Source organism: Mizuhopecten yessoensis, unplaced genomic scaffold, assembly GCF_002113885.1.
Source record: "Mizuhopecten yessoensis strain PY_sf001 unplaced genomic scaffold, ASM211388v2 scaffold8071, whole genome shotgun sequence".
NCBI lineage: Eukaryota > Metazoa > Mollusca > Bivalvia > Pectinida > Pectinidae > Mizuhopecten > Mizuhopecten yessoensis.
In genome coordinates, this window is record NW_018407364.1 from 53852 (window position 1) to 77995 (window position 24144).

The 24144-nt window shown below is 32.6% G+C and overlaps 1 protein-coding gene across 7 annotated transcripts in view; it reads right to left on the reverse strand.

The window, feature by feature from the left end:
- LOC110454800 (coiled-coil domain-containing protein 169-like) overlaps positions 1-24144 on the reverse strand; it is a 25297-nt gene continuing 1153 nt past the window's right edge. Inside the window, exons 2-10 of one of the 7 annotated variants that reach the window (XM_021504513.1) lie at positions 21020-21102; positions 18787-18900; positions 14796-14810; positions 11776-11928; positions 9789-9835; positions 9334-9429; positions 8460-8596; positions 7979-8092; positions 1-2725 (exon numbers count right to left, since the gene is read on the reverse strand). In XM_021504513.1, the coding sequence (XP_021360188.1) occupies positions 2629-2725; positions 7979-8092; positions 8460-8596; positions 9334-9429; positions 9789-9835; positions 11776-11928; positions 14796-14810; positions 18787-18900; positions 21020-21102 (856 nt within the window). In that variant the 3' untranslated portion in view covers positions 1-2628. Of the gene's footprint in view, positions 2726-7978; positions 8093-8459; positions 8597-9333; positions 9430-9788; positions 9836-10490; positions 10512-11775; positions 11929-13363; positions 13394-14795; positions 14811-15768; positions 15826-18786; positions 18901-21019; positions 21103-24144 lie in introns of all 7 variants that reach the window. The other 6 variants (XM_021504514.1, XM_021504518.1, XM_021504516.1 and 3 more) reach the window with 6 other exon arrangements.

The window sequence follows — 24144 nt, forward strand, 5'->3', positions numbered from 1 at the left end:
GATATGTATTTTTTTATTACAATTCATGTGTCATCAATTCCCTCGTCTACGGTGGCAGATTCACCTAAGGACATTTGCCCCCTTTCAATTTTGTTTTTGTTGACATATATAAAATGCAATATCATTCATTTAAAATAATGTTTAAAACCCCACTTTTTAAAAATAAATTCTATATTTGAAGTTTAATTTCATATGTATGTTTATCTCTTCGTGAAATCAACAGTAACATTAAATGTTAGGGAGACTGTTTGTTGACTATAATCATGTTATATTAATATTTAATGTGTTTCGAATAAATTCAGAAAACAGTGTATAACAACTTATAAATAAACATAAAAATATTTAAAGAATTATTCTAATAAAAATAATGGACGGAATGCAATGATATCTTTAAGATACAACATACAAAACTATCACAATGAGTAAATTGACTGCCGCTATTAGTATATTACTGTAATTTGATAACGTTTTAATATCTTCTACATATACTGCAAAAGACATACAAGGACTTTCTATACTGTAAAATCACTAATTTCTGTGGGATTTTAATTTGGATGCTTTCGTGATATCTTCATCACGATTTAGTTACAAGTTTGATATAAAGCTATTCTCCGTGGGTACTTGTATTCGACGTATTCATGCTCCTACGAATTAGTGTTTTGTCGGGTAACCACGAAATTTGAGCCCAACCAAAATATCTTATTTCACAGCACATAAAATCGCATTGTATATCTTTTGAGTTATGTATGCAGTTTTTCTCCAAATAAAGATGTCTGAAGTGTTTGAAAATGTATCGAAAAGTATATACAATGTATATATGTATTGAAAATCAACTGTGAATATAAATACAGAAAACAAAACCACTGTGACAAAACAACATTTTTTACATTTGAATTAATGCCTCTAAAATCTTGTCATATGCGTATATATTTATTACTGTATAAAGAAATTATGTGATGCTTGAATTGATTTTTCGATATATATCAAAAATACGTTTCAAAAATTAAGATCGAGAAATCAAAGATCAAACTTAAATCATTGACCAGTGAAAATATGTCATTTACTGATATAAATCATAAATAGTTCTTTAAACATACTTAGCAAAATGATCCAATACAACAAAAAACTAAATAAAAACGTTATATCTGAATATATTTATAGTACGATTTAAGTATATACGCTACCTCACAATTACACCTAAAACTTCTATCGAAAAGACGGCCAAAAACAGTGTAAAAATGTTTTAATATATTTCAAATAATGCATAAAATGACGTAAAATGTATTTAAAGTAATTTAATCTTCCGAACATCACGCTACGACAATTGGTACAATTTTGACAGTTTTTTCATTTTTAAGTTATATTCAAAAATTCAGATCTCATTTCGAGAATGTTTCTAATCTCGCAGTGAGGTTTCGTGCGTTTTTCGGCCATAATTAGTACCCGAATCGGTATACACTGGCACAGGCTATGACACTTGTTTCTTTTTCTACTAGTTGATGTGCCGATTGCAACAAAATATATTGCTTTGATAAATACCATACTGAACTACAATTGTATATATAGACTTTCATATCATCCGGTTATAAATAAACATAAATAAACATAAATCAACATTTAAACATGCTTATAATTAACCACTTCAAAATTCTCCAAAACTTCGTCGATGTACATCGTTTTCACTGGTTTTCTGATGTTAACTTTGAAGTCATCGTGAACTCTAAAATGTTCCTGAAAACAAAACTATTCGGTGGAAATGCTGATGAATATCTCTTTTGTCATACTGTCAGAGGAAAATGCTCAAATTCAATTTTAAAATACTATTAGAACCATTTTCTGACCGTCTACCAATTTGGGTCGTGTACAAATTGTTGAAGCGTGACGTTTACAGCTAACAAGAGTAAAGTGTATAGTAGCATATAACTTTTTATAGGTTCGATAACGATATTAAGAGCAAAGTATCTGAATAAGATATGACTAGTTTGTTTGAATAGATTAGAAATATGTCTATAACATCTTTGCTTATTTTGAGTCGTTCAAATAACATTGTCCTCAAATTGTGAAACTGGAAATAAATAAGTAACCAAACAAAATATTTACAATTAAGCACCCTTCGATATACATAAACGCTGTTAAATAGGAGGAATTATTATATATGTATACATGATTTATCATAACAATGACATTTAAAGACAAGTAATTACATATTCCAATAAAAAAAAATCGACGAAATATTCAAAGCTCTACAGGATTTCAACGTCTCAAGTAAATTATGGTTGTTTTGCAATAAATTCATGACTGTGTTCACTGAAGAGTAGTTCTACAGTATTTTTACTTCTTTTGCAAAGATGTCCTCAATAAAGAATGTGTATTATTATATGTTTTATGAAAATCCGGTATTTTTCAGTATAAAAAAAATATTTCCCAAACAATATTCAGCTCTGAAGATATTAATGAACTATAATTCATTATTACGTAGAATAGCACAGATATAAATATATATCACAGATAACGATTAATCTACTTCACCACCAAAACATCACGTTCACAAATACAAATGTTGAAAACACCACTGTACATACAAAGTCTCTGCGTTAAGTATGTGGTTTGTTGTTTCGCGTACATGCATTATGTCATTTCAAGACTTGGAAGGCTTTTAACGGCAGCAGTTTTCCTGATCGGTCCTCGCTTAGGGTCTAAAATCCGCTGATCTTCCGGAATATTACTGCAAACACAAAGAGGTTTTTTCCATAAAATATCTTCTATTCAACTTATCCGTGATGAAAACAAAATCAGAAAGTGAATGGTATCATTATCAAACTTAAAACACATATAGGAAGATAACAATAATTAATATATTTGCAACAGAAATAAATATAGTCATCTCTACACAACGTAAGCCTCATCACAATATTACCCATGTTTATTTGTTATATATTCAGGTTACGTATCAATGTCATCATATATCAATTCAGATTAATTCAGTGTCTTTATATATATATGTTTTGTACACCAGGGAACTTTCGCCACCTCACACTTTCGACCTTCAAAGGTAAATTCTACATTCGCCTAGTGCTTATTTCGACCTTCAAAGGTAAATTCCACATTCGCCTAGTGCTTATTTCGACCTTCACATGCAATACTATATATTGTTTGTTGTGTAATAATATTAATATAATGATAAATTCTTCCTCATTATGGAGGGCGATAGATAAATTGTGGCGAAAACGTCCCGGTATACAGTATAAATGCAAATTACGAATACACAATAATTGCATATGCTACAGACTTATTGCAACTTCAACTTTTCTCGTGGAACTTGGAAAGGTGTTGTGCCAATCATCAAGGAATACTTAACATAATTTCATGAGTCACTGGTCATTTTATTGATAATGTCAATTCGCCCTAGGAAAAATTTGAAAATCCTTCACAAATTTACAAAGTGGTACTTTTTTTATCTTATCTGACTACATTATAACTTGTCCACAAGGTGTTTTTCTCTTTACTCTGTACACTTCTTAAACAAATCGTTGAAATTGCTTTTCAAATGCCATTTGTATTAGATCTGATTTTGGTTTTCCTAAAGTGGCTTTTTAAACGTATTAAAAGCAGCTGTGGGTTGTGTAATTACGTTATATATTGAAGGTGTTCGACGAGAAAGATGGAATATTCTTAAGTCTTCTTAATGTTTAAAACACATTCACATACTAATTACAGACATACAATACAAGACAGTAGCTATAAAAACAGGAAACAAAACCAGAGAAAGAAAATAAAAAATATTACAAATCGCTCAGGCAGCTTCCACCCATGGCAAATCAAATATGTCGCAATAAAGCAAATAATATATCTATAGATAATAGAAATATTTATAAATAAAGTATATATATATTACTATATACAGCTACAACAACTAACGCTACATCATGTGCATTAATTAAAATAGACAGGAATCCACTCTGTGACCAATAACTTCAAACAGTACCATACCTCTCTCTAGAGCTTTAATGGGAGAAGGAAATATAGACACTTGTAACAATTCTATATAACACATTTACATTAAAGAGGATATGACACATCTAGTATAAAATATGATAAAATGATTATCGAAATGCACGCTTATGGCAATATAAATAGCGTGATACACTAAATGCAATAGGCTAGGAATAGTCAAACAATGAAAGATAGCTCATTGAACTTTTAATGAACTAGATCCATTATGAATCATAAGTACAAAAATAGTATTTTAACCCGAAAGCATGATGTCATGATGTCGTAAAACAACTAGAGTGTCCGTATACCTTATGTACGCTGAACACACGACACAATGAATGCCAAAGGTGCATGTTTGGGTCTAATACAACAAATTTCTCCTGTCCTCTTAAAACTTGTTTATGGTTTTGATGTAGAAAATATCTTCATCATAATCCGAATTCTATGCCAACTAATAATGCATAAAGGACCGAAGAACTAAAGTACATTTAATTCGGGAATATTTTGATATATGACATCAGGCGATCGATCTAAATGTGAGAAGCTGCAATCAGATACAAATATTCGCACCTTAATCAATATATAAAGGTATAATTCGACATGAGTAAGCAGTTTTCAAGCTAATGCCAAAATGACGACACTTTTATCAAACGAATAATGTCATAAACATATTCTTGTTCTAACTATTATTAAACGTTCTAGTAAGCGTAACAAGGCAGTCTTAACAAATTCTCCCACAATCACTATCGGTTTCCTCACTTTCGACTCATTGTATAAACCTGCTAGGAGTTGGTAAACATTTTTGGTTACCCACTAGTGGGCAACACCCTGAACGTTATTTTATTTGTTAATTTTCTAATTATGACGTCAAGTTAAGTAACAATGATTTGCGATGTAATCTTTCATTGTGACGTCATAGTTCACGGCAACTGTTTCTCCAATTGGAGACAAGAATCATGTATTTCCAAGATAAACATACAGTTTTCAAGATACAGTATCTTAACGTTGTGGGAGAAAAATATCCTCAAACCGATGATAGTTGAATATTATGTTTATTTAACTCGCATTAGTTGACTTTCAAATCGTAAAAGACATTCGGTTACCCTCGTGTCTTTATACAATTGGAAAATTAAGTAACTCGAGCTAGATTACATGATAACCAATCATCACTCGTTAGGAAACAAATATGTATCATTTGTCAAGTACCCAAGGTTCAAATAGAGAAAATAATTAAGAAATACATGTTTTAGTAGAGCTTAGATCGCCAGACATAACACTTTTTGCAGATATATATGTTATTATTAGATTGAATTTAATACAAATGTCAATAAAGTCATAATTAAGCAAAAGAGCAAATGGGACCAGGAAAGACTAAATAGAAACAGAAGAAAACCGAAATATGCATGTATACACCACACCATATTAAGTACACTACTTAAACACTACTCATATCTACTTCAACATCTAGCAAACCTTCATCACAAAAAGAATAAGTTTATCCAATAAAAGAATAAACTACTGCTGTAATAACTTTGTAGTATGACTTTTCCAAGGCTGAGCGGTGTTTAAGATACTGACGTGTATGCAGCTCAATCAAGGTTGTTATTTTAACGGTCACTTATACAACCGCCCTTTTAGAACTATAACGGATGTCAATACTGTTGATAACGGTTGTGATACGTTGTGCAAAATCCTTCTGCTTCATTTCTGGCAATGACATTTTTGAAATTATTTACTGAGGTAATAGCTTTTCCAGACCTGTATCAACAGTCAACATCATAAATTATTAACATTGATGGGGTTTTTTAACGTGATAGTCAATCGTATGCATTGCTGTATTACCAGCTGCTAATGTAAATCAGGCGCCAATTGTAGTGTCCCTAGCTACCTATCATTATATCAGGCGTCACACGTAGTGTCTCTGTCTAGCTTAAAGCAGGCGCCAATTGTGGTGTCCCTACCTAGCTTATATCAGGTGCCAATTGAAGTCTCTCTACCTATCTTATATCAGGCGTCACACGTAGTTTCTCTACCTAGCTGATATCAGGCGCCAAATGTTGTATTTCTACCTAGCTGATATCAGGCGCTAAACGTAGTGCCCCAACCTAGCTTATATCAGGCACCAAATGTAGCATCTTTACCTAGCTTATTTCAAGCGCCAACACCGATTTAATCACCAATGTCAAGCCCTTACATTATTTACAACACTTTTAATTATAACTATTCTTCGTGTACATAATTTATCGATCGTCAACGTACTAGCAAAGCAGCTACGTTGACAGTTTACAAATACCCCACTCACACACTAGTTCTATCAGGTCTATATCAGGCGTAAACACTCATATTTCACTGCAGTTTCGTTTCGTTAATAATGAAGAGGAGTAGATGGCATATAATGGTTTTCTAAAAATGTTCATAAAGGGATATATTTTCCACTGCACATTTCATGAATGTTTTGCCAGCTGCTAATGTATATCAGGCGCCAAATGTAGTGTCCCTACCTAGCTTATATCAGGCGCCAATTGTAGTTTTTCTACCTAGCTTATATCAGGCGCCACACATAGTGTCGCTGTCTAGCTTAAATTAGGCGCCAAACGTAGTGTTTCTACCTAGCTTATGTCAGGCGCCAAATGTAGTATCTCTACCTAGCTGATATCAGGCACCAAATGTAGCATCTTTACCTAGCTTATATCAAGCGCCAACACCGATTTAATCACCAATGTCAAGCCCTACATTATCTACAACACTTTTAATTATACCCGTTCTTCGTGTACATAATTTATCGATCGTGAACGTTCTAGCAAAGCAGCTACGTTGACAGTTTTCAAATACCCCACTCACACACTAGCTCTATCAGGTCTATATCAGGCGTAAACACTCATATTTCACTGCAGTTTCTTTTCGTTAATAAAGAAGAGGAGTAGATTGCATATAATGTTTTCAAAAAATGTTCATGAAGGGATACATTTTCCACTGTACATTTCATGAATCCAAAACTTCCCAATCACAGAAAATGAGTATTCACGAAAATTTAAGAGGTCAGCTGTAGTGTGATGTAGCTATTCTTTTATATGGATAAACAAAAAAAATAGGATGTTTAAACGCTATGGTAATTTGTATTACCCTTCGTTCGGAAAATCAAAACCTTCCAACTGCAATCTTATATCTACTTTGCTGATTCTGGAGGTGATACTTTCAAGAAAGGTAAAGCAGATATGTTAGATTATTTAGAAAAAATGTTAATAGTAGAAAGTTACATAAAAAGTATTATCAAATTAAATATTAAATAACAAGGAAATCATATATAGAATAATTCTGATAACAATTAGTTATAAAAGACACAAAGGACGGGTTACTCTTTGAAAATTCACAGCAAAAGTAATAGTAATCTAGGAAGTGTTAAAATTCAATGTTACTTAAGTTAGTAGGAATTTAGTCAGGAGAAAAAGTTTTACTAAATTTCAAAAGAAATTTAAAGAAATAAATACGAACACTTTCAATATGCCGTATTTATATATTACATATATAAAAACACAGCCAGGTTCTCATAAAAGCTTGCAATTTAATTAGTATGAAATATATGCTATTGTTCATTGTTTGATATTAATTACGAGATAGCGAACCTTGGGTTCCTGAACACTCAACTAAATTGACAACTACTTCATGCAATGTATGTAGTATAACAAATTGAATCCGTTTGATCGTTGCACCAATTTGTACAATTCTATGTATATTAATTTTAGGTTTGTTTTAACATACAATCTGTACACAACTTTCAAACCGTTTCAACTATTGCAATACGTAAATTTCTTATTAGCATATTGACAGTTAAAACATAATCGTAAATATACACATACATAATAGCACTAACCAACATCATGTCACTACGTTATCGGGTTTGCCAGCCTAAGAACATATATAGAGCAGACGTTTAAAATAAATGCTTTTTAACTTTCTAGCCCGCGACTATCAGTGACAACTATACCTATTTCGTGTAAAACTGTTCCACGTGGGATCCATGTACCGAGGTCGACGCATGTGTATAGGAGGGTGGTTTTTATTTTTCTTTGACCAATTGTCGATATGTGAGCACCTTAAACTAAAGAGTGTTGCTCTTTCTTACGTTTTAGTCACATATTTACTCTTTATAAATGACACAAGCGATATATGAGGCTGTTTGGCAAAATCAATTACACTAATTTAAAATCGATTGACGAACTAGATGTTCTACACACGCGACAAATCCAAATAAAGCATACTGACTGTTTGTTATATATATATAAAGTGAAATATATCGCTGTTCGTACAAATAACAAGCTTGAAAGCAAGCATCGGAGGTTCAACTTTAAGTGCAAACAAAAATGTATTAAAAATAAAAAATAAACATTCATTTCCCAAAACGCGATTGGAAAGAATAATTGCTCTTTCTTATACTGAAATACCTTCAAAGAATTATAATCACTTACCGGCCCATGTCTCTTGGTGTTCGTGAGCCCGGGATTGGCTCCAATTCTCTGTGTGTTATTGGTAGTCTGTTCCTAGTAGCAGCAGCGTGGATCTCTGTTGAGTAGGTCTTTCTTTCTTCGTGTGCTTTGTGATACGCCTGAGTGAAGAATGAATTGGTTAATCAACTGATTGTGTAAGATAGTAAATATATTGATTGCCCATCATCATCAAAAGCAGGAAAGGAATTAGTAACACTTGTCCGTCTAAATTAGGTCCCTGTCATCGATTTTATAGAATAGGACAAAGTTATATGAAAGTTCCATCAATTAAGGCCTATTCACAAATAACTCTAACATGACGTCACTTAAGGTTTATACATGTGCGATGTACTAGCACATTAGGACCTATAATCTATGTTAAGAACTACAAACTACGTTATCTAGGATTGTTAGAAGATTACAACTTATATATTTATATACGTGATAATCTATACAGGACTATAAATCATATCTTCAAACTTTCCTCTAACGATTTATTTTACCTAATTGTGATTTTTTGGACATGATTTTTGAACAACAGCGTTTATCCAAATATCTCTCCTACTGCTCCTCACTTCATTTTTTCGTGTCACGTTTATACAAGTACGGGGAATATACAAAGCGTAGACGAGGGGTACTTTTACAATGTAGTGCCCTGCTTTACACTTTGTTTATAAAGATACATGATTTAAGAAGACTTCAGTTGCACACAATGCCGGTAATCGAAACTGCTCCCATCAGTACACATGGGTTCAATCCCTGGTAAATGCTCTAAATCTGACGACCGAACACGTGGCTGTCACATAGTGCCATGTGGGCCCACAGGACCTATATGGTGACTCTCCATTACATTTACCTTGGATTCCTGGTCAAGTCTCCATTCGATGTCCCGCATCTGGTTGTGTAGCATGTTCTTTTCCTTCTCCAACATTCGGACCATATGCGGAGTAGCCTTTATGAAAAGATGAACATTCCTATTGGTGGAATTTGGAAAGTATTGAGCTTGTAAAAACTTAAATCCTACATTTACTATATAACGAGAAAAATGTAATCGCAATTAAACTTTCGCCTTTTTCGCCTTCCGCAAGGAGGGCGAATTTAAAATTACAACAAACATTAGTTAGAAACATAGTTATCAAAAGGGGAGAAGGGAAGCGTGTAAGTTTCCCGGTGTAGAGCATTTCCTGATAAAATACTTTTCATTGTAATTTATTATTATTTATTTATTTATTGATCTTTTTATGCTAAACTATTTAAGCATAACTGTTCATCCTTGAACGTTCAGATACGGAATATCAAATAAATTCTTACGTCCGACAGATCATCAAAGTTCTTCATGTCTTTCGTCGACTTTCCAGCTTTAACAAGAATATTAGAGGGTTTACACATCATATCCAATATAAAAGTAATTAATGCGACTTATCATATTGTAGTAATAAAGTAAAATGGTATACAAAACAAATTAAAGTAGTGAATGTAATGCTTCAATTATCCAGAGGAAAGAAAAAATATTATTTTCAGCAAATCAAATAATTCATCATATTGAATAAAAACATGACGCGAACATTAAAAGGTTTAGAGGATGAAATAAAAGCTGCACATTAAAAATCAATCATTTCATGGTAAAGTTATGAAAAGCAGCAATACATATATGTACATTTTACAAGCACAATAAAACCCACATACCATGAGTATTTAGCATCGTGCTAATTATTTAGCAAACTTGATATTTAAAGTATAACCAGGGACCAAAAGAGAAATCCCCTTCAGAACAGAGAAATAATCTAAAATGACCAATCCAATTAATGTACGATGTATTATTCACAATATACGCTTCACCGCCGTTATTGATTAAATAAAACTACAATAAAGTTTTCATTATGTTTAAACCACAAGACTGTTGACCTTGACATTGAAAAACTGGTTATTCAGCAACAAAGAAATGAGTTCCCTTTTCCCAGAACACTGTTAAATGGATATTAAAACAAATTCATAAAGCTTCGATACTCCTACCATTAAATATCTTGTCTCTTCCTGAAAGTTTGAAAGAAAGAATAGTTTATACTACGTTTCCCATATTTGAAATCAAAGTCTGAATAATGTTAAAGACACACACATTTGACTATCCTTTCACCGTTAACAGTCGAGACAACACTTATAACTGCACATTGACACTAATTGGTACTTATCAAATAAAATACAAATTGACAAAATAAAACATCCTACCTTCACCATAATAATATTTTTAAACAAAAAATATTAACGACCCAAACACATTATGTTAATTCCACCCACTTCAAGCCTACATCATCTAACCAACACTTCATACAACATATATATACAAAAATGTCTACGTGCATGTATTCTACAGAGTAGTATTGTGACTCTACGAAGTCAATGCTCTCTGTCAATATTCTTCTAGTGAAGTTAGTATCTACTTTTTGCTATATTTGTCTACGTTCACTACTGCCTACCACACATCACTACTGCCTGCCACACATCACTACATGAACATTTGAAATACAAAACAAGTCTGTAGTTTTACCGTGTTTACCGGATACAATGCTAATGTGTAATGCCACGTGAGGGGTAGTATTTAAGTTTCTTGATTATTTTGGTCTTTTTTAACCATATACAATAATATAAGGTGATATAAGTTCAATTGTAAATTGAATGTTCAACAAGAATCTTTCCTATTTTTCTGAACGTTTTTAAATTTACAATATACATTTGTCTTAAATATTGGTATAACAGTGTGCATTTGTTAAGATATTTTTATCAAGTTTACTCACAACTCTTCGCAAAATAGACTGTTTCTCATGAATGAACCTAATTAAAATCTGTTCAAAAAATATAAACAGTACTGATTTACAAAACCAACTTCAAATTTTACAAATGAAATAAGGTAAACAGCATCTTACATATAAAATATCAGGAAATTTTACAACAAAGTTAAATTTTTTCAGTTTTGCTTACTTTACAAAAGAAATTGGTCTCGTATGCTTTTTGTGACTGAAAATACGAAATAAATTTTGGATATAGCTTATCTTAGCAGAGTTCTGGTAAATGTTTCATCAATATGCTTCACAGAATTGGTCATACGAACTAAGTTTTTTTACATCGTTAGTGTAAAATATTGTAATCTCCATTCATGCGGTTTGGAGCGATCGGCTACTAAAGTATAAAAGAACCTAATATTACCATCCCACTAGTACTATTTATCGCCATGCCAGACTGAGAGAAAAAATGAAATAACTATATCCCAAAAGTTTTGATAAAGGGGAATAACTGGATGTACCTTGACGTGGACTGGCTATTGCTATGTTAATAGTGATCCCCGTTGGCTTTGTCTTGGCTGTACTTGGAATAGAATCTGATGCCACAAAACTCATATAAGAATTATCCAGGCTTTTACTACTGACGTGATCACTACTGGCTATGAAAGACCCAGCTGCAAAAATTAACACAGTAATCGTTTGTTTGAGTCAATAGTAGCAACAAATCTGTTAAATTGCTGCTTGGGTTAATTATTGATGATGTATTAGTTTTGAGGGTGTGAATATAACATTTACATGTCATTTTTATAAATCTATATATATTTCCATATTAGGTCTAAGCATTTATTTCATATATCTGGTAATATTTAAGTGGTTGAATAATAAGCTGTATCTGTAATTAAAACCCCCTTAAGTAATTACATGAGACAATGAAATTATGTTTTAACAAACACACAATCAACACAAAACCAAAGTTAAAACACCTTAATAAAACATCAACATCATTTCTTTGGGATTATTGTGTTAAATAAAAACTCAAAACATTCAGTCAAACACAAACTCTTTAGATACAACTTTCAAACAGTTTATCCATAACATGCAGTAACATTCAGTCAATGGTGTTAAAAAACTGAAAAATAAATATATAAAATAATATGCATGTTTATAAATAGCGCATAGATGCTTAACTATGATTTGAACATAATTCTTAACGTGGTCAAAAAATGACTGTTATCATGTGTATACTCTAGCAGTTTGCAACACAAGTAGACTAACTTGCAGTAATCAATAATACCTTCCACGGCTTCTTTAGCTAGAACCAGACACAATGAAGTAGTGGCATTAATATAACAATAATAATAAATGGTCAAGTTTTGTATCCATATATGATGTGATGTTAGTCTGGTTGGTCCAGTTTAACTAATTCACCCCTGAAGACACATTTGAACCCTTCCAATTCAAAGGTTGGAATAGCTCATTAGGAAATTTCAGGGGTGAATGAGTTAAGTAAATGTTCAAACCATACTAAGTTTGTTTTATAAATAAAACGTCGAACGTAAGATGTACAGTTCTTTCATGTTTAGAGAAAAAGATTTGTTCCTGCTTTTTTTTTTCGAATTTGTATCCACTATTTATAGAAACAAAGCATACACAGAAAATAATCTATCTAAAGTGCACAATGCACATAATACAATGTGCATTGATCCTCTTCATTTATCGATACATCTCTCATACACAATAGGGCTCTACAGCGTTATTAAGTGCCATTCTAAACGTCTGTCGACAGAAGGAAATGAAACGATAGGGTGCATGACGAATTCCAGGTATAAACACAGGGTTGTTAGTGAAGGAGAGAAAAAAACTCAATTCTTTACTGAAACATAACATTAGAAAATACGTTCTGTTTAAACAAAACATCAGTTGACTTTCTGGGAGCATTAATGCAAGTTTCTGCCGTGAATTGTGTCGTTTGGGTTCATGCTGACTTTCTATGGTGTGTGCTCACACAGATCGAACAATGTAGGGCAGTCGTGGATAGTTTAGAGTAAATAGAATGAGGAAAATAATCCGTCATAGATGAAAGATTTGTATTATGTAACATGCTTTTACCTGCAAGAGTTTTTAAGTATTGTCCCGGGTCTTCATGATTAAAAACAATCAGATTTGGCATTAATAAATGGTTATCTTTGCTGAATTACATCAAATTAACTTGACTTGTTTCCATCCGTTTTTTATTATCGCTAACAGCATTTTTAAATTTCCAATGCGTTTGTCATATCACATACAGTGCACTCGAGTGAAAACGTATTTCAATATTTTCTCTATGTAGATGTATGTGGACAACAATGAAGTATTGTTTGAAATAAATGATGAACGTGAACATGACATCGGAAACTGCACCCACAACGCTCTACAACTCCTTAAGTTTGGAGTGGCTTCGGAAACGAGGTTAGTAATGCAAAATCTGTGTTTTACATTTAGTTTTTGTGGAATAAGTAACCTTTGGCTGTGTCTTTGTCCATTACCATATCATAATTAATTATAGATGGCATTTGTATATTACACAGAAAATATTAATATTTCCATTAATATCAATTAAGTTCATAGGAATAATTTGTTGCTGCGAAATTATAGCTGACAATTTGATTTCATTATTTGATATATATACTTAATATAATGAATAAATGTCCTTAATTATGTTCCACAATAAACAATTACATTAATTGTACAAATGATGTTTCTAAATAAACAGTGCAATTTTATATAATCATTGAATTAGGACAGAATGCATGTAATTGCTAGGCTATAAAAATAGTCATCAGTAGGTTATAATATAGCTTCAGTAAGTGTGCTTTTGTGATCACAATGTTTTGTAAATATATTTGAAATTCCGTTCAAGAAAAACGTTAAATGTTCAACAAATTCAAGATGAAAAGATAATTCCTTGTGAAGTTCTGCAGAATTCACTCAACTCAGCGGAATATAAATGACATTTATCCAGAAACATCAAATGAGTTACATTTACGTTCAAAAAAAAAATACCTGTGAACTTATTGTGAAATCCTTTTAATCACCAAGGCAACAAAAAGTATTGTGACAGGCCATTGGATTACGATACTTATCAAATGGATATGAATGTCCCTGACGCTACAAACATACATCACAGACCCTGCTGTTCTTATCCAATATGTATAGGTCTATAATCTGATGTCACAACTTAAGATATGTTATATGCCTCGTACTGGTAAAAAAAACTAAACGCTACATTTCTAGAATTAACCAGTACGTATATTGGAGCTTGTTGCAAAACATACAAGAACTCAAAAAAAAAATACAAAAAATGTATTGTGAATATTATTATATGGCTTAAGTGAAATGGGGCTTAAGACAATTCACACAACGTTAATGAGATTCATTGCAATTTACATAAAACTGGATATGATTACACACAGTGTGAAATCAAACTATTTTAACTCTGTGAAGTGAGGATTTGCCAAGATTCAACACAAGTGAGGAAGTCACCACACGGTGTAAGACCAACCTTTGGCAATAGGAACTGTAACAGGAATCGTACATTACAATTACAGCTACAGGTCTCGCATTAGCAGGAAAACCCTTACTTCTCTTATCCTTAAGGGTCGTGAACTCATGAGTTTACATGTATAAGCATGTTACAACATAGCCAATAACCATTAAGGTTAAAACTGAATCACTGGCATTTATCAGTCTTGGTGGTAGAACTACGACTGTTTTGCCCAGTTCGATCAGGAAGGGAATTAGAACTGAAGTTTGTAAACATGTCGGGATATTGTAGTATTGACACAAAACCATTTTGTGCATAACACAATAATTCTGACTGAATGTTGAACAACAATCAATGATGGTACGCTCAAACAAACGTTAAACATCTCATCCGGGCAATCTCAGATTTTGTTTTCTAACTAAAAATTATAATGTTAAATTGGAAAATCAACCTGATGTCAGCTTGTCAATAACATGCAATTAAAAAGGTTCTTTCCTGTGTAAAACAAACATGTTTATCTCATGCATTTGGTCAATATCAAACCATGCTGTTTTATTTTCAAATCATTTTTCTAAGAGTACAAATCATTTATATCCATCCAAAATATGCTATTACAAGGGTTTAAGACAAAAGTAACACACTATCAACATGTAAAATATCTGTCAATGTTTGAACGATAGTGCCTTGTTTAATACTTTGTATACATACAAATTTGCCATTGATAACTATATGTTGCTGGAGGTAAACCTTCTTAAAGAATTGGATCATTTTAAATTGTCATCCAAGCTTTTGTCAAAAGCAAAATTAACATGTGTGTAGCCAAAAATCATTCAATATGCTTTTTAAAGTGAAGTGTTGTGTTCCTTCAACTAGGCTTAACTGAATGGGCTAGGTAAAGGTTTATATAACATTGATTGAAACTGTATTAGGTTTTCTAATGGTAGAAAATGTGTAATAAACAAAAATTGTCTTAAACCCTTTAGAACCATACCAAGTGTTTTTCCAACATCTCTGAAAATTCTGCTACGCCTATAGCGTGTCGTATGATCTGTAAAACGGCATTTATGATTTCAAGTCTAAAATTATCAATTATCTGTATCATTTTTGAAAAACTAAATTCTCAATACAGAAACATATCTATTGCGTTTAAACAAATAGGTAACATTACAGTTGTCAATTTCAAAAAAGAATCTCATTGTGGGATCCATATCAGTCCAAAATTAATGAAATTATATACATATAATGTTTTTACACATGTGTGTACACCACAGATATGTGTAACTATGTACAATGTAAATCACAACAATCACACATGATTTAATTCAGTTAACTGTAGTATAGATCTTAACTCATTCATTCCTGAAATTTCATAATGAATTATTCCAACATTTGAATTGGAAGAGTCCAAATGTGTCTTCAGGGGTGAATGAGTTAATGTGGTCCTAGATTCTGGAACTGAGGTGTTTGCAAGTTCGCAGAGATTCCTATGTACATAACTTAAGTACTGACATAAAACCAAAGCAAATATTGAAATAAGCTCTACTAATAAGTCATTATATGTTTATGTATTAGGGAGTAAGGGTTGGGGGTTTGAAGGAGGCGAGGGGAGGGGAGGGGGGNCAAGCAAAACAATACCATTTATATATAAACATATGTAAGCAATTGGTTTATCAGCGACATCATCAAATGCTACTTGGAATTCCAAAGACAAGTAAATCAACTACCTGATTTCTATACATACTGCATATGAAGCACAATGAAAATACAAACTACCTTTAATGTGAACACTTTTGTTAATTTCTTACTGATTAAATCTGATCAGTCCTCCAGTACTTCAGATTAATGTCATGAACACAGGATCAATCATTATGATGTGAATTAACAATATCATACTGGTTTAATTTTTTGTAGTGAAAAAAACATAGCTAAAATTACTACTTTTATGATAGAGAAGAATGTGATAAGCATTGTCCTTAATGTATGAAACTGAATGCTGTCAATATATACTAGAAAGTATCACAAAAATGTTCACATAGATGTACAGGAATGTCTTATTTCACAATATCTATGTCTGATGGGAATCATTTTTTAGAAATTGCATTTGGCCAAATTAGAGTTGTATCTGATGTGAACATCTTTAATTGTTTTTCATCCTCGATACTCAAGGGGTTACGCTCACTTACGCTCTCTGCACCCCTAGAATATGTTGTAGCAAAAGTGAAGGCTCGGTGTGTACCACTTTGTGGATTAGACAGGAAGACTAGCCTCATCAATAAAATAGCTAGCCACATGCTTTCAATTTTGCTATGACAAATTCCTGGGGTGCAGAAAGTGAAATGAGTGTATTGCCTGGAGTATCGAGGATGACAGTGTTATAATTATCCTATGATAGCTGACTGTAATCAAGGGAGTTCACAAAAAAAGGTGGAAATAACACTCTATAAAAACAGTCATTTCGTATCAAATATTCACATTTAAAGTTCTTTTGCTGTTTAGAAACTTCTATCAAACTTCTAGAAAAATGAAAGAAACACAACCCAGGTACATGTATATGCTAAGTATGTTCACTTTACAAGGCATGGCCATATATACCAATGTCATCACTTCTTGGTTAGGTGCTTAAATTGACTCCAGGCCTTTGTCCATAAAATAAATATCAGACTTAAGCATCCCTGTCCCACTGCACTGGGTTTTTTCTCGTAAATATAGTAATATTCCCTTAATATCCTTTTGGATATAACTGTATCACAGTGGGGCCAGGACACTTCCGTTGACCAGGTAGCTGGGTGGGCTAGAGCGATACTACACTTTATTGTAGTCAAGGGTTCAAATCCTGATCTTCTCCTGCCGTTTTTTTGTTGTTGTTTTTTTCTATCAAAACACCTTGTTTGATTATTGGTTGGTTTATTTCATCTCTGTTATTTTTCATAGAAAAGTCCCACAAGATATGGGTTTTTTTGCGTAAATTCTTTGTCAAAGCTATGTAGTCATGTCGACAAAATTGGTCTCCTGTGCATAGTTACACTTTCTGGCAGTGGTACGAGGATCCTTAAGCAAGACTACAACTTGTGCCATATGTATCTTGCCCTAGGGCCCCGGGGGGCCAACACATATCTTAATGGGAAGAAAATTAAATATTATTTGTAGGCATCTCTTGTGAAATGAGATAGATAAGGGGTGGGACACTTGCAGGATAATAGTAGACTATCGATGGTTAGTTGAATGATCCCATGCCATCAAAAATCTTCTTTTTAAATGTCTGCTTATATAATTCTTAAAAGTGAATATATTACATGAAATGACTGCTTTCAGAGACTGAAATCTTCCATCTAACAAAACGCAATGCAAGCAACATTCCAAATTTACATTGCAATAATAACATACTAAATGCTCTTTGTTCAGGATTTCGTTTTGAGTAATGATCTAAAGTCATTGTTGCCAATTATTACTGCATTAATGAAGTCAATTTTATGTGTAAGACTTACAAGCGTGTTGTAAAGAAATTAAGGACTTAAGGTAAAGGGTACCACTGAATATCTTCTCATCATGAAGAAGAGTTCCACTTCAGATCTGTTGGGTTTTTTTAATTTGGAGTATCGGATACTCACTCCCTTAGATACAGAAGATGTAGTGACAGGAAATGTTTCTTACTTTAAAGTTACTTCCCTTGTCAAGGTTTCCTTCTCCCATTAAAATGCTGTTCATTTATAATTCCTTGATAGCAACACTTCAGCGAAAGTGTAGAATTTGTTTAACAACTTTAAATCTGTAAATCGCATCAAATGATTTGATGAAAATAGAACAATTTCATAAAAATTGAACTTCAAGAAATAGTATGAATGTGTTTATGGTAATAATATATTTCAAGTTGATGGTATTCCTTTACCTTAAGAAATTATTTATAAGTGACTGACTTAACCTGGAATGTGAATTGTGTGTAATGCACAAACTACATGACAAAGGCTAATGTGAGACTCCATACACCAATGTGTAAAACAAGTGTACCTACCATCTTTAAGGTTACTCTTAGCTTCCTGTACTTTACTTTGTAACATAAAAATCTGTTTGTCTAGCTGGTCGTTCATCTCCTGTTGTGTTTCACATCGGGTCTTCCATTCATTTCCTTGAATAACAAAATAAAGGTTTGATAGTTTTTACACTTAGACAATATAATTGAACATTTTAATGTTTTAACTACTTCAGGTAGAAATCTGGATAAACTTATCAGCTACACATGTATCAGGGGTGGAATTAACCGCTGGTCCCCTACCCGTGGCAAGTGCTTTTCTGGGCAGACCAGTAGGTTTTTCAACAAGCTATGCCTCTGGGCCGATAGATGTTTTGTAAATTTATCTAGAATTTCCGCAAATTTGAAAGCCCAGAATGCACACACAAAGCTTCCAGATTTCAAAATTTTCTGAGGAAAATTTAAACCCCCCTTGTATTGAATGCCTTTGGCGCTCATTTTGGCCTGTCCAGTGAATTACTTCAAATGGACCTTTGGGCCAGTAACCCTTACCTTTAATTCCAACCCTGATGCATACAAAAAATTACAACACAAATCATTTGTAACCATCTGAACTTCCTTACTGGCTATTAAAAACTCATTTATATGAAATAAGAATTCTCAGATATACATGTATATACACAAAACACTGTACAGTATGTGGTTCATTTCCTATATTTCTTGTTTATTCAATAGTTTCAAAAAACTTAGAACCTAGTTCAAATTTCTCCTTAATGTGTCATGAAAGTGTAAATGAAGTTTAAGAGAACTGAGTCTCAAATATAGAAAAAACTTCGGACTTTATTTCAATATTCAAAATTTGAGTGTATAATATTCATTAACCATGCATACCTTGAGAAGTAAATATTAGCACACTGACATAAGGGTTTACTGTGTAATGTTAAACATTATTTACATACTCATAGAGAGTTATACCTATCAAGGTAGAATTCCTGTATGAGGTACCCAGTAACGTATACAGTTTTCGATTAACATATTTGATGTAATAAGTGCCCTGTGTACTTTACATTAGGGGTATTAAACAGTTAATAGCCGCTAAACTTTTTGAAACTTTGAACTTTGAAAAGTGAAAGCCATAGTACTAAGAAGACAATTTTTTTCAAGTAAATCAGTATATTATTTTGAAGGCTTATGAAACACTAAGACCAAAAAAAGAATAAGTCACTTATAAGGAAGGGTTCTTTTTATGTTGAATACGATAATTGAAATAGGCAGTGTCAAATTTTACAGTAGTCAGTACAGTTTTAGATCTTTCTTAACATCCCTCTGCACACCTGCCTCCAAAATACATTATACAATTGTATATTGAAGTGCTTTAAGATGTAAGATAATTAGATCCTAACTTCAATTCAGGACCCTACTAGTTCTACAGAATAGGTTTAATTTTTTTTTTTTCAAAAGATTATCAACATGTATGATAAATCAAATTCAGACAGATTTTATATGTTTACATGAATTATTTAAGATTATGTTTGATACAAATTTTAGTTGTCAGATATGTGTTATCTGTACTACACTATCTTATATTTGTACAGCTTCTTGTTTAGCATTAGATTAATCTAATGTATTATAAATTAATAAAAAGGAAAATTTAAAAAAAAAAAAGAAATAGTAAAAATTCATACAAATAAACAGACATGTAAACTATATTTATTAGGTTAGTATAATCAACTCTGTATAATCTGGTTTATAATATATGGAACATTTGTAACAAACAATTACTTAAACACGTAGTTACAGGAATGCTTTTAGTAGCAAACACCAACTCACTGCAAATTAAATGATTTCATTCCACTTAACTTGCAGCTACTACTAATTAACGGTAATAGTGAATTGTCATATCAAGAAAACATATTCTAATAGCCAAACAGACGCAGCAATTTATTCTAGATACTTACAGATTTTGAGTATATTTTCTTGCACTCCTTCATGTTTACCAAATAATCCGATTCTAGCTCTCTCTCTCTCTCTCTCTCTCTCTCTCTCTCTCTCTCTCTCTCTCCTCTCTCTCTGTCTCTCTTCATCACTCTCTCTCTCTGTCTCTCTCAATTAAAGGCAATGTAAATATATATGTTATATGCCATCTTGATAATTTGTAGTAATATATTGTAGGGAAAGGGCTTAATATAGGTTCTAAAACTTCTGCCCAACTCCCAAATAATTGTATATAAATTACAATAAAATATGTTTAAAACAAAAAAACAAACCAACTCACCCTCATCAACGACACCATCATAGCGTTTCTCCAATTCCTCAATTGTATACCGCAGCTCAGATGAGGACTGTTCTAGCATCTCCCTATAATAGTTACATAACAACCTCAATGAATTCAGACTATTAACTACACATATTACTATTAAACTGAAGAAAAAAATAGCTGATTCAGCTTGTTCGTTTGTTCGTTAAACTTAAAGCTAATTAACAGCCCCTGGACACAAGAAAGTCATTTTGAGCTTGAAAAATCAGAAAAAAGCGGTCAAAAGACATAAAACACCTAAAAAGTTAAAGATGGTAAATACAAATATGAAAACCATACAAGTGGTGTAAATACCATAGTCTATTATAGATAGAGGCCTATTTCATGTGTGTACTTTAAACAGGTTGTCATAGATCGAGAAAGTTTATTTCAGCTAACGTATACGTAGCTAAAAATATATGGGGCAAAGAAGTAATTCCTACAGTGTGGACAAGTTTAGGTTGTCAAGTTTTCGAAGCGATCCGCTCCTTTATCAAGACACAGTGAAACAGAAAAGTTACATATACATCATATTACACAGTACATATACATCATATTACAAGAAGATAGAACTGATATACTATAATTAAAAATATAGCTATTATATAAAACCAATAGTCCCCTCGGCTAAAGACAGCCAAAGGCAGCAATTAAGCTGAGAGCATCGCGGACAAGGAACGCTGATGTAGAGGACCTATTCTTGCGCAAGATGCACTATCACATAAAGTGAGTCAACGAGAGATAAGCACCAGAAAGAAGGGACGAGATATAAATTTGGAACATGTGGAACATATATATGCATGTGGTAATCTGGCCTGGTAAACGTGAAAAATCTCAATTTCCTACGGAATGCCCTCATTAGTCACCTCTCAATTCTGTAGTGGATTTAACAGTCACAGGGGGGTCTAAATACCTATATATATACAACAAGCAGGTCAGAATACTTTCTGTTATATTTAAGTACTTTTTAAAGGGTATTTATAGCAAAGGAAATGCCACTTTACTAGTCCTTTAAGAAAGAAAAAAATGAAAATAACAATAAAGAATAAAGGCAAGGCTTCATTATTGGAAACACATCAATTCATTTTTAGCTTAGCGGATAGTCCTCCATGCGACAGTAGTATAATATTAAAAGGACATAGTCCATTTAACTTCTGAAGTGTTAACATAATTGTTTTTCAAGAATCACAGAGAGAAGGATGGCCATGTCACATGCTACCTTTTCAACAATTTTTCCCCAAGCTATCCAGAACATTCTACGACCTTCAGTCTAAGGTTCATTATTGCATGGAGTGATTTGACAGCCGAACACCAATACATGTACAACTAGCACATGTTTCCTCTGGCCCTGACACCAGTTTTAGACGTTTAGACAGATAGGGCTACATTATTACAACATGGTGCGATGAATCTTAGTACTTAAGTAAATGAGAATTACTTTTTAAATCAAAATGTTATTTAAAACCTTATCTGTTGTTCTAGCTGTCACCTGTACTAGATTTCAGTACATTGTATACCTTCATTTGATATTTGGAGTCTTTCCAATTTCAAACATTGAAATTTAATTGGGATTTCAAGGGGATCAAATTTCATGACCCATTTAATCATACATGTAAACATACAATAGTGGATAGTTATATAGGTAGTACTACTGACTGGTTTCATATTACAGGTTTAACAATTGACAAGACATGGCATTTTTTTAAACTGGACACTAATTAAACCCCTATCTGATGTTTTTAATCTGTAGACTTGACAGTTATTTGTTAACATATTTCTATAATATTATAAAATAATAAATATAACTGGCCGATTGTATGCCATTTTTATCTACTTATATATTTATAACTGTTGCTGGAGTAATTTTTATATATTTTGCTATTTATTTATGTGCTGTAATTATAAAACGCCTGAAAGTAATTGTTAAAATTATATAGGGCGCTATATAAATCAAATGTTGTATATTATTAACTGAAAATAACTTGAACAGGAATTCATATATCCTTGTTACAAACTACAGATTGTCGTAACTTATAACTGCAGATAAATGTATGCAATCAACACCAACAATTTAAACTGTTGCTTTTGAAGTATATGATTTTCTTTCCACAATTATTGCTGTTTTAATCATCCGCATTCCTATATATATACATTCATTTAAACTGTACAAAATTCCAGGGGTCAAAACTACATTAACTTCAACAATACATAAAGGTGTTAAATCTTTATACTTGCAAGTCACCAGTCTTATACACACATAAAATGTTAATGGGACTCATAGAATATTTATATTTCATTTTTTCCCTCATTATTTATCTTATCATCCTGATGTAAGGCCATAATAAATTATTTGCTAGATTCTCATCCCCGCCCGCCCCCTCTTTGAGGCCCAGCCCCAATTTTTTTTATTTGCGAAATACGAAATACAGATTTTTTTCCGTTTTCCGCTTCAAAAATTAGTTTTATATTATCAATTTCCGGTTGTAGAAAACTCGTCGTCTGCAATATGGTTTTTGTAATTCTAAAGCTGAAACGGCAACTTGCCATTCTGAAAGATTGGTATGGGTGTTCAGTAGCCGATACTAAAACATTAATGCAAGTCTTTCATGAATTAGCCGAAGGAACAATTGACAAATCTGCGCCCGTCGAGTGTGGTAACAGGGCCGTTGTGTCGGCCGGTAAATCGAAAGTGGAACTGACCCATTGTGATGGCGCATGTACGGTGGGGGAAGTGGTGTCGTACCTCGGAGCTTATTTAGAATTTAATATTGATGCTGATACAGAAGAGCAGTCGGCAACTGCCATTGCGAAATCCGACGCATTTACAATTTTAATGTCGGGATTTTCGAAAGCAACAATGACAAGGTCACTGTAATTAAAAGAGGACGATATGTGAAAAAGTAATGTGGTGTGTATTCATACCAAAAGTTAGTACAGATATATATGTGGACTGAACAGTGAAATGGTGTTCAATGTGTATACTGCATACTCAAAGTTGTTATTAACAAAAAATAAAGATAAATGTACACTGAACATGCGCCTTTATTGCACTATTTTAACACATTTGCAACCATTTCAAATTTTAGGAAAAATAAAAAATAAAA